Source organism: Pristis pectinata, chromosome 9, assembly GCF_009764475.1.
Source record: "Pristis pectinata isolate sPriPec2 chromosome 9, sPriPec2.1.pri, whole genome shotgun sequence".
Lineage (NCBI taxonomy): Eukaryota > Metazoa > Chordata > Chondrichthyes > Rhinopristiformes > Pristidae > Pristis > Pristis pectinata.
Window position 1 is genome coordinate 12,931,157 of NC_067413.1, and position 17,459 is coordinate 12,948,615.

The window sequence follows — 17,459 nt, forward strand, 5'->3', positions numbered from 1 at the left end:
CTGCCGTTCGTAATGAAGGCATGTACATACACTGAACATTTGAATTTAATAAAGTTATGTGAGCTTGTTCGTATGTATAGGTGTCCATACATTAGGCATTCACAACCCAGGGACAGCCTACAGAGTGAGCTTTACATTTAAATGATTTTAACTACGGTCCTTTAAAAAAATAAGCAGCAATAACCAAGCAACAGGCTGGAGTTAGGTATTTTGCATTTAAGTACATGGGAAAGCATGTTGAGTTTAGCAGCATTGACCAAGTGGTCTTGGACTTGGGTAGCAATGCAGGGAGAATAAAACCTTCAGCAAGATTTCACCAGTGGGAGAGGCTTCACTGGGATATCAGATCCAAAACAGCTCTCTGGCCCTCCAGCAATAGGAAGGGATTAATTCCAGCATCTATAGTAATACCTTGTTCATTATAAATCACGGCCACATTTTGCAAACACATACCTGAAAAGGTGGTGATATTACAAACTGATCACAGAAAATGATCCAATACAGTATCTTCGCAGGTTACTCAATATGGTGACTCAACGTGGGAAAGGTGAAGAACGCTAGAAAGCAATTTAACTCCTGCTATAATTGTACATCCCATACCAGATGATCATGTGGTGGCATAGTTACCTTTGTCCAAGAGGAGACTTAAGGAATGAAGAAAGAGGAAGAATTAAAGCAAAATAACACCGAAAATCAACTTCATAAATTCCAATATATTCTCCAACAAGGAACTAAAGTACAATTGTCAAAATGAGGCAGAAAAATTACACAAAAGGTTTAACATGTTAAAGATTTTATTTTTGTTAAATACCATGGGACAGGATTGGTAAGAATGAAGAGCTTTCAATCAACATTTGCCTCACAGGAGATGTTTCTGTGACTAGGGAGAAACTCTGCATTGATAAACTTGTCAGCCTTCAACAGCAAGGAAATGGGGGATAATTTACAAGGAGGCACCTTTTTTTCTTTCAGTACATCTCTCATTACTGGCAAACAAGTGGCTATGAGCAACTTGACTATAAATGAAAATTTCAAGAGGTATCCAGCAACAGGTAACAAAATTTAAAAGGATTAAAATAACATTTACAAGACACTTAACATTTCATTCAACTCTTATTAAACCACAGAGAGAACAACTCATTATTTTCCAAGGACTTTTATGTGAAACCTTGAGACACCTGCTATTGATGTTCTGACAATATACAACTCCAATTATCCAAGAACTGAAAGTATTTTTGTGTTCTAACTGTGTGAGATCATTAAAGGCAAGGCCTGTAAGATGCTGTACACGAACATGGTCACTGTGAGCCATACTACCAACGATGTGGCAGATCAACAGAACATTTCAGGCCCCATTAACTTGCATGCTTCCTCTACAAGATGAATTTTCCTAGAAAGAATCCAATGAAAATGGCTGCAATTACAACAAGGAGGGAGGGAAGAGCAGTGGAACCGTTGTCTCTGACTGCAACATTAGATGTGGATGACACTGGGTTGCCTGACTGAGCTGCCTTCCTGAGCCTCAGTCCATCATCCTAAAGAGAACAAAACAGTGGAGTTATGAAGGAAAGACACTGCATTAAGCAATTTCTACAAATTCTCATAGTTAGCCCAATCAGTGAGAACTCAGTTTTCCCCACTAACAGCCAACTGGCTCTCAACATCAAATAGGTAGAGGCCATGGAAGTTCACAGAGTCAAAACCACACCATACACTTTTACAATTTTATACACAAAGCTCACTCAAAACAAATCTGCAGACATTTGGAAAGACTAAATCAATAGCTTGTTCTGTGCATCACCTAGTGACCTGTTATAGAACAGACTTAGCAGTTGGAACAAGTTATCTGTACTTTCAGTTGTGAAATGACATATGGTTTTGAAAGGCAATACTACACAGATTAAGTGCACAATATATCCTAAAGACGACACTAATATAGTAATTAAGGAACAGATTTCAATTGATTCGAGGTTTAATACATTTTGTGGGGGGGGTGGTGGTGCAGAAAGTGTGGAGGAATACTTCATAAACTTAGAAATAAAACCTTAATTCTTTTGCCTTAAACTCAGGGACTCTTGCTGAGCTTGTATTTATCAGAGAAAACTAGTAGATTCCTGTGTGGATTTGAAGTTGCATATGCTTTGCTGGATGAGTTTGAGTGGCATCTCTTAGACTCTTGTGCAACTTGGCTTCAGAGTGTGAATATACCTCTTGGCACGAGCATCCACGGCAAACAGCACCTGAACTCAGGACCAAGCCCAGGTTGCTGAAGCTGTGAGGCACAGCATGACCAACTGTGTATGGGGGAGTAAGTAGTTGGTGGTGGGGGGGCGGGTAGAGAAAGGAAGGGTGCTTGTGCTCATTAACCAACCAACCAGGGAGAATAAAAAGAATGGGCTTAGTGCAGGATTAACATAAATGGGTGTTTGAAGGTTTGTGTGGACTTGGTGCTGTATGACTCCACAGCTTTTCAAAAATATTTTCATTCTTTCAGTTCATGCTCAAATGGTTGGTTGGGTGGGGGCTGCAAGGAAAGAAATATAGAAAACACCAAGGTACAGGTCACAATACTGGCTAAAATGCCTCAATATTAAACATTACTTCTTATAGTGATAGAAAAAATAATTAAACATTTCTTGACGAGAAACAATCTCCAGGTTTAGTCTTCGGTTATGGCTGTTCCACATGACCTTTCATACAAAAGCAAAGTACACTAGAAACTTGGAAAAATATATTCAAACTCAAAACATTCATAAAAGCTTTTGGAAAATTTCAACAAGGAAAATCTGAATCTGAACCAAAAGCAACACGCTGGGTTTAAGTGCCATTCCAGGAGAAGCTCACTCAGAGAACCACAATCTCTTTTTAAAATAATTTTCACCCAATTCAAAAGACCATTTCAGAAGCAGAAATTTTGTTAGAAACCATGTAAGGACTAAGGGTAATACTGACAATGCCATCCAAGTCAACAGGGGCAGGAAATATTACCAAATGAACAAAACTTAAAACCAATTAAAATCTGATTTAGGATAAAAATGATTGGGAGCATTTTTCAGGATGCCAAATGTGTTCAAAGCATACAGATCCCATGAATAATTATTAGACACACAAAATTAACCCTTCCTCCCACATACGTACTGATACTTTAAGAGTTGGCAATTATATCAAGACGATAATGGTTTAGCCAGTAGATGCCAGTTATTTGGGATTAAACAGTGTGATATTTTTAAAAAGTTTGTCAAATTGATGTATTTAATTAGATGGATTAATCATAGGGCTGTAAACAGAAAGCAGGTGATGAAAAATAGAAAGTGCTCTCCTTTGGTATACACAAGCAGAAATTAAAGTTAAGAGCTGTGTTCAAGGTCTACTTCAGGATGATTTATTATTAATAATATCAAACTATATCCAGATGGACTACATTAGGGATATCATCATTCAAAGGGGTCAATTTAGCAGATTTTAATTAAACATTAAACAGGGAATACAATAGTTTTTTTTAATTGCAAGTAGGATTAAGGCACATTTACTCATGGTATTACATGCAATTCCACTACAGAAATCATTCATGATTTGCTCCTCCAGCTGTCAAACCTGCTGTATCACTAGATGGCGTATAAAAATAGGCCATATTTTGCTGAGTGACCAGTCGTGAAACTGATACATTTCATGTTCAAATAACTGAACAGCTAATTATGCACACAAGATCAAAGGCTGCCCAATATTCCCCACATGCCAACATTCATTTATTACTGTGTACACAAAAATACAAGGTTGACTTAAAATTGAATGCTAAACTGTTTAATTAAAGGGTAAAAAGTTGATTAGAATTTGTAGGTTTGAAATTGAAAATGAATTAAGTGCAAAGTCATGTACCCAATTTGGTTCCGAGAGACAGGAAAAATTATGACCTATGAAATAGGAAGCTGAAAGTGTAAGATATTATTCTGAACTCTTACACAGGGTAGAAAGGTACATTTCCAATGCAAGGAAGCATTTTAAAAAAAAGTAGCAACTCCAAATTAACATGGAAGTGTTGTATCAACATTAAAAAATTTGCAACTGTGAATGGATAATGTAAAGATGGTGAATGAACCACTGAGTTCCACAAACGTGTATAGTAAGATTTCCTGCACAAGTTTTGTGGCTGAAAGAAAGCTTTAAGCTTTATTGCAAAGTGTTTGGAGTTTAAAAATAGGAAGGTGTTGCTACAATTGTACAATACTACAATTTTGGTCCCCTTACCTAAAAAAAAAAGATATAGTAGCACTGGAGGCAGTCCAAATGAGATTCAGGCTAATTCCTGGAATGAGAGAGTTGCCCTATCTGGAGGGGCTCAACAATTTGGGTCTGTATTCTTTTTAGAAGAACGAGGGGAGTCTTGAAACATACAATAGCATGACAAAGTTGATGCTAGTTGAAGGGGCAAACAATCCAGCTGTTTCATATTAATACTTAAATCACAAATGAATGTTAGCCATTTTAATTTGTATGCTTATGACAGAAATATTCATAATTTTAAAGAGTTTGTTAGCATAATGTAAGAATGAGTACAAGTTGTTAATCCCTTACAAAGGCACAGTCAGTCTAATAGAACAAGAACTGTTAAATCACTGAAACTGTTCTTAAAAAAGTGCAAAGTGTACTTTTTTGTTTGAGTTGTCTCAAGCAATCATAGGAGTAATACTATGCCCCCAATTTCACTGGTTTAATAATAGGGAGTGGGGTTGTATGCAGGGCTAAGAATCTATTCCCTGGTCAACTTAAAATGGAGTGCTTGCTCTTTCTCCATTTCTTCCTTCCCCATCTCAAATCTGTTGGAGATTAAAGCCTATACTGTCTTATACAGTCCAAAGCTTTTGTACCAATTCATGAAGGCTTACTTTCAACTGTCGATTCTCATCTGTTATTTTCACCAACTCAGCTTGAAGCCTCTTGCATTCGTCCATTAGTTTCTCACTTCAATGTCATCCATTGAAGTACTGGCAGATTTTGGTATTGCCGGACCTTCAGATTTAGGGAGCATTCGTTACTGCAGCAGATTTGTTTATTTCTAGATCATTCTGCGAAACATTTTCAGAAAGGATCATTACTTATACATAATACTTATGAAAATCCATTTAACAAAAGTGTTTTAAAATACAACAAAATATGCTTGCCATCTTTTAAAAAATAATTACAAAAATAAAGTGATATTTCATCTAAATTTTGAATTAGCTTGTATTGACACTTGGAAAAAAAACCCACAGATAATCACATTTGCCCTCTCAATTAATATTAAATTGATAATCTTTTGATAGTTCCTATTTTGCAAACATTCAAATAGTGCATTATACAGATCTGCTACATCTTCACATGAATAAATTTTCACATTTGTTTCAGCAGTAACAACATAGCAAATGTTTGAAAGATAGCAATAAATAGAAAAGTTACCTTGCTACTATTAACAAATTTGGATTACATTTGGCAAACAAATCTGCTGTCTGCCCTATAAAATTCTATGTTTGACAATTTCTGTTGAATACATTCATCTGACTTTTGCGATTGTAAATGTACTGGCTCAAAAGATTAAAGCCAAATTAAAAATCTACTCTATTACTTATGCATATGTAAAGGCATATGATTCAGAATCCATAAAACCCTATCCACCTTCTGCAAAAATGTCAAATATATATACAAACAAAAGAACAGTGGACTCCTCTTATTGTCTTTTTGTCAAAACAGTAATTGCTCAATTTTTGCAGCAGTGTAATTTTTTTTGTTGTACCAGCCAGATGAGTGCTCAAAGCCCTCTCAAAAATGGTAAAAGAAAATTAAGTCCCCTTTGCACTCCAACAGCAATCTGGGGAAAGGAAGGCCATTGCATCTTGATTTGAATGAAAAATAATCAGACATAAATACATTGTACACAAGTGACGACGTACACAAGTGACAACATAAAAGTAATTTTTCCTCCCCAAAAAAATGACAACAGGAATCCACTGTACAATTCTTGCTACAATACTTGCAGTAACCCTTTCTCACTAGAACAGACCTGGACCTTTTGCAGTCTGACTTCACTGGCTGCAGAAGATACAAATCCCTGCAGATCACTTCTATGGCTACCATTGATTGGAGTCTGACGGATGCCACCACGGACTGGTTTATGAAACCTGAGCCCACTTCCTGGTGTGGATACAGCACGTGGAGGTAGTCGAGCACTGTCATAATAGTGCAAAAAGCTGTGCAGATCCATCTTTGCTGTATCTAATGGGGTGTCTAAATCACTGTCTAATAGGCCGCATGCTACAATCTCGTTCTGCTACATAGAAAAAACACACTTCAGGTAGATACATGCAATAATAACTAGCTTTTCTTTTGACTGTTATAAGCAGAGCTTGCATTTCTTTGAGGCCTAAAAGAAAAGCAAATATTATTTGAAAGGATATAGTTTTTATATAAATAGCACACTCTTCTGCTGGCTTTGATTCAATTATCCCAATAAATTGATAAAAGTTTTGTCCACTGTTACCAATGGCATATTTACAGAAGGGGACAAATTTAAAAATATAGACAGAAGATTACAAAAAATGCATGCCCTTCTTATAAATTAAGTCCTCCTCTACATGACTTGCATTAATCATTACTTCAATGAGGTCATTAAGTTTTAAGTACAACACAACACTGGACACAATGCTTTATATAGTATGCATTTGAACATTTAGAAAATAAGAACAGTACACTGCAGTATAATTAGATTTCTGTCCCTCTTACGTTCTTGAACAGTTAAGAACACACCTCCAAATGCAATTTGGGGTCACTTAATCCTCAATAGCACCTCCAATTTAGTTTTTATGATCTTAATAGTTCATCAATCTTCACTTCTGTATTATTACATCCTCTTGCAATAATGCTATTAAAATATTAAAAGGCAAGCATAAAATTAAAGCAAAAATTCTACTTTGGATTTTTTTTAGTTTTTTGGCTAATACAAAATAATGGGAATGAAGGTCGGGGGGGGGGGGGGGAAGGAGCAGCTAATGATGTTGACAAACCACCCTGGCAAAAGAGAGACAAAGGTTTGGCCAAATCAACAAGTCCTGTAAGAGGAGCTAAATGTTTACCATAGAAGATTTCAATGAGCCATAAACTAACTAGGAAAAGAGAAAAAAAATGAACCAAATGTTTCAAAGGGCAATGAAAATTTGTTTTCTCATAAGCATGAACTTTCACAATTCTGTTCTTAATCTTTAGGAATGTTTTATATTGGATATATAAAAAGAATAGTAAAAACTAATGGATATATAAAAATAGTAAAAACTAAAAGTAACACTATTTAAAATCTAAATTAATTCAGTGAAAGAGCCTTTGAGTTTTAAATATTTCTTTTGAAATTAAATGCCAATAATAACTGTTAGAACATTGGTAGGTAGCTGAATAATTGTTTACGTTCACATTCATGAGGGTGGTGGGTACATGGAACAAACTGCCAGAGGAGGTGGTAGAGGCAGTTCAATTACAATGTTTAAAATACATTTTGACAGGTAGGTTGTTGGAGAAGTTTAGAGGCATATGGGCCAAACACAGGCAAATGGGATTAGCACATATAGGCATCTTGGTCAGCATGAGCTCTATGATAACTTATCATTTGTTAACCCATCACTTCATCTCTAAAGACTGGACAAATATTTGACTTAAATCAGAGTGGAGATTATTTGTGTGTTATTTCCAATGTGTGCTTCTACATTAATTAAAAATTCAAGTCTTAAATTTCCATTTGTGTCAAGAAAGTATAAATGGGAAAAATATTTAACTGTATCTTAAAATACAGCATGCACCTTTGCCACTAATGAATTATTCCATTTATCAAAAAAGCTTTACTTTTACAAACATTCAAGCAATATTAAATAGAAAATTAAACAATTACACTGGTATCAAGCAAAAATAAAAATCAAATCCAACAGCATCTGTAGCAACTTTACAGATATCCAACATGGGGAAAAAAATAACTTCCAGAATTCAGTGACATGTCATTTTTGTCTCTTTATCCTCTTACCGATTTCTCATTTTCGAAAGGCAATTCAAAGACACATCTGAGTTTGGAGTCCATCAGATCTTCAGCTTTTGCATCTTTCCACTTAAGAAATTTAAAAACAAAAATGAATAAATAACTTCCACTTGAACATACATAAAATCTAATAATTACCAACAGAAGTTGATGCACAAAGATGAACTCGCATCAAAAGAACTCAATAATCTACTCCAAAGACCTCACTGTATGCGCACTAGATGCAGTTCCACAATGCAAATCTCAAGACTAAATTGGAAATTAGCCAAGATTCCAGTAATTCTCACATCTAGAAATGCAGCTTCAAATGTAGAATTCTGCTCTATTTTTATAAAATGTGCCACATTTCCAAATTAACAGCATTTTTAAATTAAGAAAATTTAAGAAAATAAGAGAAAGGGGAACAAATGTGATTTGCTTCAGTTTCTTTGTAGTTTACAGTGAAGTAGTTTCCAGCAACAGTTTGTAAAATATAGATTTTAAGAGACCATGAATTCAAATTGGTCAAGTGGAGGCTTTTAATTTTGTTTTAACATCCAAAATTTATATAGGCCTGCACAAAAACTGGGCACTAGCCTAGGCAACGCGAAGCATTGGTTATCTTAACATTTGAATAAACCAATGAATATTCTGAAGGGCTGCATTCTATATTCTAGCACCATTAGCTTAAATTCTAGCACATATTTCACACACAGTTCCAAGCATCCAAGGGTGGTAGTGGAAAGCACTATGCCAATTATTCCTACTTCAAACACCAAGTTTAGTTGCACAACTCAGTTCCTCCAGTTACTCCAAAGCAATTAAGCCTTCCATTGTACCTTGCATCTGAATCTTGTGAATAACTACAGGCATGAAAAGGAGCAACAGCAAAATATCTTAACTAAAATGAATTGAATGTTCCCATAAAACACTGACTTTCCAATGACTGAAAAAGTATCACTGTTACATTTTGAGGTTCATGGATTTTGCACCTCACATCATTGATAGGTACTCACTCATTCTTGATTGCACTCAGGACACCAGCACACGGCAGTAGACTGCAGCAAGCTCAGGGATTCAGCAGTCACTATATTTCACTTACTAGTTATATCACGAATCCTAACAAGATTGTTCAGTACTTTGGCAGAAAAAAAAACTGGCTGAAGCTGCAACTACTAGATAGGTGAAACAATCAAGGGAGAAATGAAGAAAAACATGACTTGCAGGGGCACAGCCGACATTGTTTAATCATGCTTCATAAGGATCCTTCATCCACATCCCATGAGAATACCATAAAGCTCCCCCACCTTAGGGAACACTGTTCATGCAGAATACTTCCATGGGTGTATAGTTATGTGTCCTCAGCAGCAGCACGTCATCTCAGTCTAACTTTTAGCTCCCATTCTCCGCAATTTAAAGACTAAAATTTTAATTCGATTAAGCTCCCCCCCCACACCCAGTTGAAAATTGTTTCTTCCATCTCTGTAGAGCCTGTCAAATTGATCAACATCACCATCGAGTACAGAGTAAACAACTGCAATTTGATCCTATTCACTCTATGGTCTACAACTTACTTGACATTTAAAATAACATTTGACACCAATTCCATATGTGAATGTTAAGGTGGAAATGATGAGCAGTGATATAACTACTTTCCAGGAGAGCTAATGATAAGTATTGCACCAGTATGGTGATGGTTAGCTCAATAACTAGGTGCATACAGTCCCTGAAAACTTATAATATTTCTGTGGGAAAGTAACGAGTTGGCAAGCTGGCAATGTGATAAATCTCTGAGATACAAATTTGTTCAATGCATTGCTAATAAGGGAATAAATACTGGTAACCACGAGGATAACCAAAATTGTTCATTAGAAGAGAAGACTGTAGATATCAGCAGAAGGAATCTAAAAATTCTTACAGCTAACGTAGGTAGATGATAGTTATTGAAGATTAAATAGACGAGCTTGGTAAAATTACTAGAAGACTAGGCAATTTTCTTAAATGTTTTCGTTATATCAGTTTCCTTGTGAAGATTGAATAAATTCCTCAACCTGTCCTTTTGGTTCAGGCATCTACAACATATACATATGAAAAGAGAGGTATTATTAAGAAACTCAATTTAAATTTCGATAGCACACCTAATCAATCTTAGGATACCTCCATGAAATAACTAAGGAAACAATATCAATATCTGATCGATATTTTTGGGACTTTGACAAATAAATGGATGAGAGAATGAAAAAAAATAATCTCCATCCTACACTTTTCAAGGAATGAACCACAATGTAAAATTTTAGATCAATTAGTTCATCTCTTCCATAAATAATGTAACTAAGACTCTGTAAATGTAACACAGGGTCCTTCAAAAGGAGCAAATACCAGTTATAGAATAGATCTACTACAATTAAAAGTGTTCAAAGAATTCTAAAGAATGATCCAGTTGTTCAACTCTATTTTCAGAAAACTTGAATCTTTTCTTGATCAATAAACCCCCATCTCCCATGACAAATTTGCAGTAAACTGACTTGACCATAAACAGGTGAAGACAATAAAAAGCACTCTTCCAAACAATGGAACTACAAACAGACCAATCTTCAATCATTATTCACATTACTCTGCCAAGGATAATTCTAGCAAGGTTACAGGTGAGCCTCAATTCAAGTATCAGTCTTCAAAGCCATGACAAATTAGACAGAATGACAGATTTTAATATAAAATTTGAGATAATACACAAGCAAAGATTTTAAAAAATGCAGAACATAGGATCACTAACTAAATCATATAATCTGACATGAAAGCAATGAAGCTGAGCTTAAAAGGTGTATAACAAAACAACAGGCACAGCTCTGGGATAAAAAAAGACACAAGACTGCAGATGCTAAATTCCGGAGCAAAGAAAAAAAACTGCTGGGTGAATTCAGCAGGTCAGGCAGCATCTGTGGAGGGAAATGGACAGTCACCATTTCAGGTTGAGACCGTTCATCTGGACGGAAAGATTAGATCAGACATAACCAGTATAAAGAGGTGAGGGGGAAGAGATTAGGCAAGAGCTGGCTAGGGTGCAATGCCTTAGCAAAAGGCAGCACCAAAAATTCTAAAATTAGCACTCTAAACAAAAGAACATTCTACAAAAGCTGATGGCAATGTCCAACCTGTTATGCTCAGCTGAACCAACCATAATTTAATAATTCAAAAACTGCATGTGAACTTCCTCAAGGGCAAAGCTTCTTCACAATGTTGTGTACTTTTAGCAGAAATGAAAACACAGAATTTCAACACTACAGGGGTTCCCTGGGTTACAGAAGACCTGACTTATGGAAATCCGACTTAAAAAAAAATATCGGAAAATTTGTGTAAAAAGAATTTTTCAAGATAGGAAAGTTAGTTTATAGACACAAAACATCTTTAGGGGTAATGGAATAGGGGTAGCAGCTGGTTGATTCAAAAGACAACTAGTCTTCAACAAAAAAAATATGCTGTTTTCATGCAGCTGCCTTGCAGCAATCAGACACCATTGTCTGTTAAACGGTTTCACAGCGGGAGGGCACTTAAGAGATTTGCTTTGGAAACTGACAGGGCAATCTTTTCTTATTGACGGTTGTAAAATACTTTATCAAACAATGTAACATTCATTGATTCTTTAAGGTCATCAAAATTAGCCATTGGATATGGGACATTGATTCTATAGTGAAACAATACAGGGGAAGACAATAAATAAATGTTCATGTGAATTCACCCTCATTGAAATTGTTTGTATCTGACTTGGGGGGGGGGGGGGGGTGGGAGTGAAATCAGTTTATGGACAGTTCTCAGGAATGGAACTCCTTCATAACCAGGGGACTGCCCACTTGATTCAGGAAATGACTTAAATCACTTTACTAGAGTCAAAAAATCTACAACCTTTATAAATGAGGAGCGTCTGCACTATAATTAATATCAGCACCTAAAAAAATTTTAAAATTGCAACATTATCCTTTTAAAAATTGAATTTGATTATACTGAACTATACATTTATTCCTCCATTTTGAAGAAAACCTTAAGAACATACAACAATCATCACATTGCATATTTTAATTTTTTTTTAAATTTTATTTACAGCGTGGTAACAGGCCCTTCCGGCCCAACGAGTCCGCACTGCCCATTTTAAACCCAAATTAACCTACCCGTACGTCTTTGGAATGTGGGAGGAGACCGGAGCACCCAGAGGAAACCCATGCAGACACGGGAGAATGTACAAACTCCTTACAGACAGCGATGGGAATCGAACCCCGATCACTGGCACTGTAATAGCATCGCACTAACCACTATGCTACCGTGCCGCCCATGTTTCCACCAGAACATTTAGAAAATGGAAGGTCAACTTCTCTCTAAAATTATGCTACCTGACCATCAGATTGACATTAGGTTAGGTATCGAACTGGGAAGAATTTGTTTACAGAGCACTAACTGTAGTCAGTAAAACTTTGCACAGTAAACAAAGGCCAAACAATGTTTTCTTTAAGATGTAGGCTTTACTAGCCCTAGAATTACCACTACCAGCATTTGTAGAAAGTGGCATAAATACTTTACCAGCAAATCCTTACTGGTAAAATGTAATACTTACTACTGCGTCCATATCTGCAGCACCAGGTGGAGCATAGACTGTTTGTACCATGAATTTGTGTTTGCTTTTCTCATTGGGATCATAGTCAAAAGGCTGCAACATTACTGGAGAAGGAAAATAGAAATGTTAATTTTGAAGAGGCCAGGAATCAGCAATTAATTAGAACATTTAAAGCTGCTACCTAGGATGTAACTGCGCCTCCATCCCTGATTAAAATATAATTTGTGTGCTCACATTAAACAAAATAGCTGCCCGAGCCTGCTGTTGCTACTGGTACCAGTCTAGATACGATTAGCATTGCATTGATTCTCTCCATTGGTGCAAAAATGCAGCTATATTAATGCATCATTTTAATACCTAGTTTCAAGGATCAGGTTCACATAAAAGTTGTGTATTCTTTTACTTACTATGCTCAAAAGGTTACAACAGTATTTGTGTTATATCCTGAAAGTTAACTGCAATGTTAAAATAATACTTTTTTCATTTCTTATAAACATACATTGAGATATTGTGAATGAAAATATTCGGGGCTCAAAGCAGGAGAGGCAAATTGACAGCAGTGGTTAATTAACAAATTAGTAATCCAGAGATTTTAGCTACTGTGAAATTAATTAAATTAACTGAAAATAAAACTAGTCTCAGCCCTGGTGATCACAAACCATGAGTGGTCAAAAAGAAACACATCTGGTTCACTTGTATTCTTCAGGGGAGAAAATCTGCCACCTTTACCTGTTCTAGCCTATGCACGATCCCAGACCCATATGACCCAAATGCACTATCCCAGACCAGACCCATGGTTAGCTCTTAACTGACCTTTGAAGCAGCCTACAAGCCACTGAATTCCATCAAACCATTGCATTAAGACAGAGAAAGGATAAAACTAAATGTATAATTGTTTTATGAAGAAAGGGAAAGGTTGAGCAAGCAAGGGCTTTTCTCTATAGTGTGACGGTGGATGAGAAGAAACTTGATTGAGGTGTATAAGATTATGAGGAGCATAGAGTGGACAGCCAGCACCTTTTACCCAGGGCAGCAATGGCCAATACCAGAGGACATCCATTTAAGGTGAGGGGAGGAAAGTTCAGGGGAGATGTCAGACGTAGGTTTTTCCACAGAGTGGTGGGTGCCTGGAACGCATTACTGGGGGTGGTAGTGGTAGAGGGTGATACAATAGGAACAATTAAAAGACTCTTAGATAGGCACATGATGCAAGAAAAATAGAGTCATGGGCTGTGTAGGAGGGAAGAGTTAGATTGATCATGGAGTAGATTTATCTAGGTTGGCACAACATCGTGGGCTGAAGGGCACATACTGTGCTGTAGTGTTCTATGTTCTATAACTCATGATACCTGGGCACCAAATTCAGACATGGTAAATAGCCTCCTCCAAGTCACACTCAGATATGGAGGTGTATTACTGCTCCATCATCATCTAAACCCTCCAACCCCCTACCAACAGCAATGTGGGAGTACCACCACAAAAAAGACCGGAGGTTGAAGGTGCAGCAATTTGGGATGGCCAATAAAAATCCAAACAAAACCTTAAGTTACCTCCTTATCAGTTAGTCACATCCAAACAATTGGATAGAAATGCAAATACTATACAAGGGTGATCAACAACTCAGCTGTTCTCCTGAGCAGCAAATTTCCTTCATTTTTGTAAAAAAAAGTGCGACAAGGATCAATAAATACATTTGTATTTGTAAGCAGTACAGAAGTTTACATAGCAACATTATTGTAACAACTGCAACAATGACAAAGATGACAACAGTTTGAAATAATGAAAGATTGTGGTTAACCAAGAGATAATGCGAGGCAAGATCAGTTTAAAGCTTAAAAAGAGAACAAAGCAATTTGAAGGGGCAAAATGGGAAATACAGGCAGTCCCTGGGTTACGCAAGGGTTCTGTTCCCAAGAACCACCCAGAAGTCTATTTTTCCGTAAGTCAGTAACGTCTGTTTTCTATAGTAACCCATATCCGATTCCTATACATACACTTGCTACAATTCATTTAATTTAATAAATCACCCTAACACTACCCAAACTAACAGTTTATATGCTGTGTCCAGTCATTAATGAATACTATGAAACATTTTATTATTGCTATGGCTAGCATAAAAAGTGCCTTAAAAATGTATGGGAGAATTTGCATAAAGCTGGATTCCCATAGATCAGGTCATTCACAACCCAAGGCGGCCCTGCATTACACAATGTTACACGCTAGGGGGAAGGTGGTCAGATGCTCAGCAGCATCCAAACGGACAACAGTTAAAGTGAGTAAGCACTCAAGAACAGCTTTTATACCCGTTATCAAAATCTTGAATGGACCTCTCATATGCTAAAAGATGAGTTCTTGAACTCTTGATCTTCCAATCTACCTTGTTATGGCCCTTGCACTTCTTTTGTCTATCTACACAACAATACTATATTCTACATAGTTTTCTTTTTACTACCTCTATGTATGGCATGGTAGCGTAGCGGTTAGCGCGACGCTATTACAGCGCCAGCAATCGGGGTTCGATTCCCGCTGTAAGGAGTTCGTATGTTCTCCCGTGTCTGCGTGGGTTTTCTCCGGGTGCTCCGGTTTGTATGTTCTCCCGTGTCTGCGTGGGTTTTCTCCGGGTGCTCCGGTTTCCTCCCACATTCTAAAGACGTACGGGTAGGTTAATTTGGGTTTAAAATGGGCAGCGCAGACTTGTTGGGCCAGAAGGGCCTGTTACCACACTGTAAATAAAATTTAAATAAACTCTCTGAACATCACGCAAAACAAAAGCTCTTCACTGTATTTCGGTATGTGTGACAATAATAAACCAATACCAACAAAAATATACAAGTTATTCAGGAACTGCCATGTTTTGAAATGTGGTACATCAGGTTAATTGAACTGGATATTCAGCAAAGGACTAACGTGGATTACAAAGCACTCAGCAGGTCAAGCAACATTCACTAGGAGAGAAACAGCCAATGCTGCAGGTCAAGGAGTGCTCCTCAAAACTGGAGAAGTGAGAATTCAAATGTGTTCTAAGTGTAGAGATGGGAGGGTGCAGGCAGAACCAAGTTGTCAAGGTAACAATTTTAAAACCAGCAGTCAGGGATAGGAGGAGGAAAAAAAATTGAAAATAAGAGTATAGCCACAAGTGTGGAGAGAAAAATTGTGGTTACCCGAAATTGCTAAATTCATTATGTCTCGAGGGCTGCATCAAGTCCAGACAGAGGATGAGGTGCCATTATTCAAGTTACACTGGGCATTTTTAAGAGTAATACAGGCCAATATCAGAGGTCACAGGAGGAGCGGAGTGAAAAGTGGGGAATTGAAAAGTGGGGAATTAAAAAGTGGCAGTGGACTGAAGCTCTTAACTCTCCCTCTCTGCTTGACCCAGAGCATTTTCATTGTTGATTTGAACTTACAGCATCTGTACTTTTTCACTCCAATAGTATGGGTTATTTGATGAAAAGATTGTTATAAAATTTGGATTTGGTGTAAGCATCCATTCAGCTTCAACTGTGCAGATCCCTCCTTGCAAGACCAGGAATTACCAATTGCCTTTTAAAAGAATAAGGTAATTAGTGACTCCTGGTCTTGTATCTGCTGAATGCATCATACGATCCAAGAACATTATGTGAAATGGATCAAAAATCCAAATGTTAAACACATGCACTTTAACAAAAACAGAAAAATACTTTTAACACTCAACATCTGTGATAAGGAAAATTACTCTTTTTGGAACAAAACCTTGATCGGATTCCAAGAACACAATGAAGGGAAGGAACAACAACAACAAAAAAAAGAGCATCACACTCATTTTCTCTTTATTTTGATCCCAATTCATACACATTATCTCCAAATCTTGAATCTAAAACATTGACCAGAATCTTACTCTCAGATGTTAAACTGGCTATTGTTACAACATTTCCTGTTTTTGTTTCACATTAAATTTCTGCAATCCCTTAATCTTCCCCAAGGCAACAGACGTATTATTAATAAGATTAGTTGTGGGAAGTATTTGCTCATTCAGCACTTAATTCTAGATCACTTTGAGAGTCACAAACCTATTTCTATGTTGTGCATATGCATGGCCTTTATTTCAATAATATGCAGCATGTTACAACTATGTTAAGTTCACACATTCTGCATTAAATGTAAATCTCCATTGCTCTACCGCTTACTTATTTATTCCAATGCATTCAGTACCTGTCAACCCGTGGAATTTTATCTAGTAATGCTCCAAGTTTAGCACCACTTATTTAAAAACGTGAACTGAGAGGGATTCAAATCAGAAAAAAAAGTGGATCCAGCACCAAGCTAAGGTTCTCCAAGTATTTTTTTTCCAGATTTATTATCACCGACTTATATGATGTGAAATTTATTGTTTTGTGGCAGCAGTCCAGTGTAAAGATAAATTGTAAATTGCAAAAATAAACAGTGCAATTAAAACAAAAGGAACAACAAGATAGTGTTCATGGGTTCGTGAGCCATTCCTGATGAGCCTGTCCTGGCCAAATCACATAGGTGCCATGGCCAAGAAAGCTCACCAGCGCCTCTACTTCCTCAGAAGGTTAAAGAAATTTGGTTTGTCCCCTTTGACTCTCACCAACTTCTACTGACGCACCATAGAAAGCATCCTATCTGGATGTATCACAGCTTGGTACGGCAACTGCTCTGCCCAGGACCGCAAGAAGCTGCAGAGAGTTTTGGACACAGCCCAGCGTATCATGGACACCAGCCTCCCCTCCTTGGACTCTGTCTTTACCTCTCGTTGTCTTGGTGTAGCAGCCAGCATAATCAAAGACCCCACCCACCCGGGACATTCTCTCTTCTCTCCTCTTCCAT

General features: G+C 37.0%; 1 protein-coding gene across 1 annotated transcript in view; it reads right to left on the reverse strand.

Moving 5' to 3' along the window:
• Window positions 1-776: 776 nt before the first annotated feature.
• The window catches only part of LOC127574592 (vesicle-associated membrane protein-associated protein A-like), a 63,294-nt gene continuing 46,611 nt past the window's right edge, over window positions 777-17,459 (reverse strand). The window contains 6 exon segments of the mRNA XM_052023721.1: window positions 777-1,535; window positions 4,884-4,960; window positions 4,963-5,020; window positions 5,022-5,063; window positions 8,036-8,116; window positions 12,630-12,733. Of these exon segments, the coding sequence (XP_051879681.1) occupies window positions 1,374-1,535; window positions 4,884-4,960; window positions 4,963-5,020; window positions 5,022-5,063; window positions 8,036-8,116; window positions 12,630-12,733 (524 nt within the window). The 3' untranslated portion in view covers window positions 777-1,373.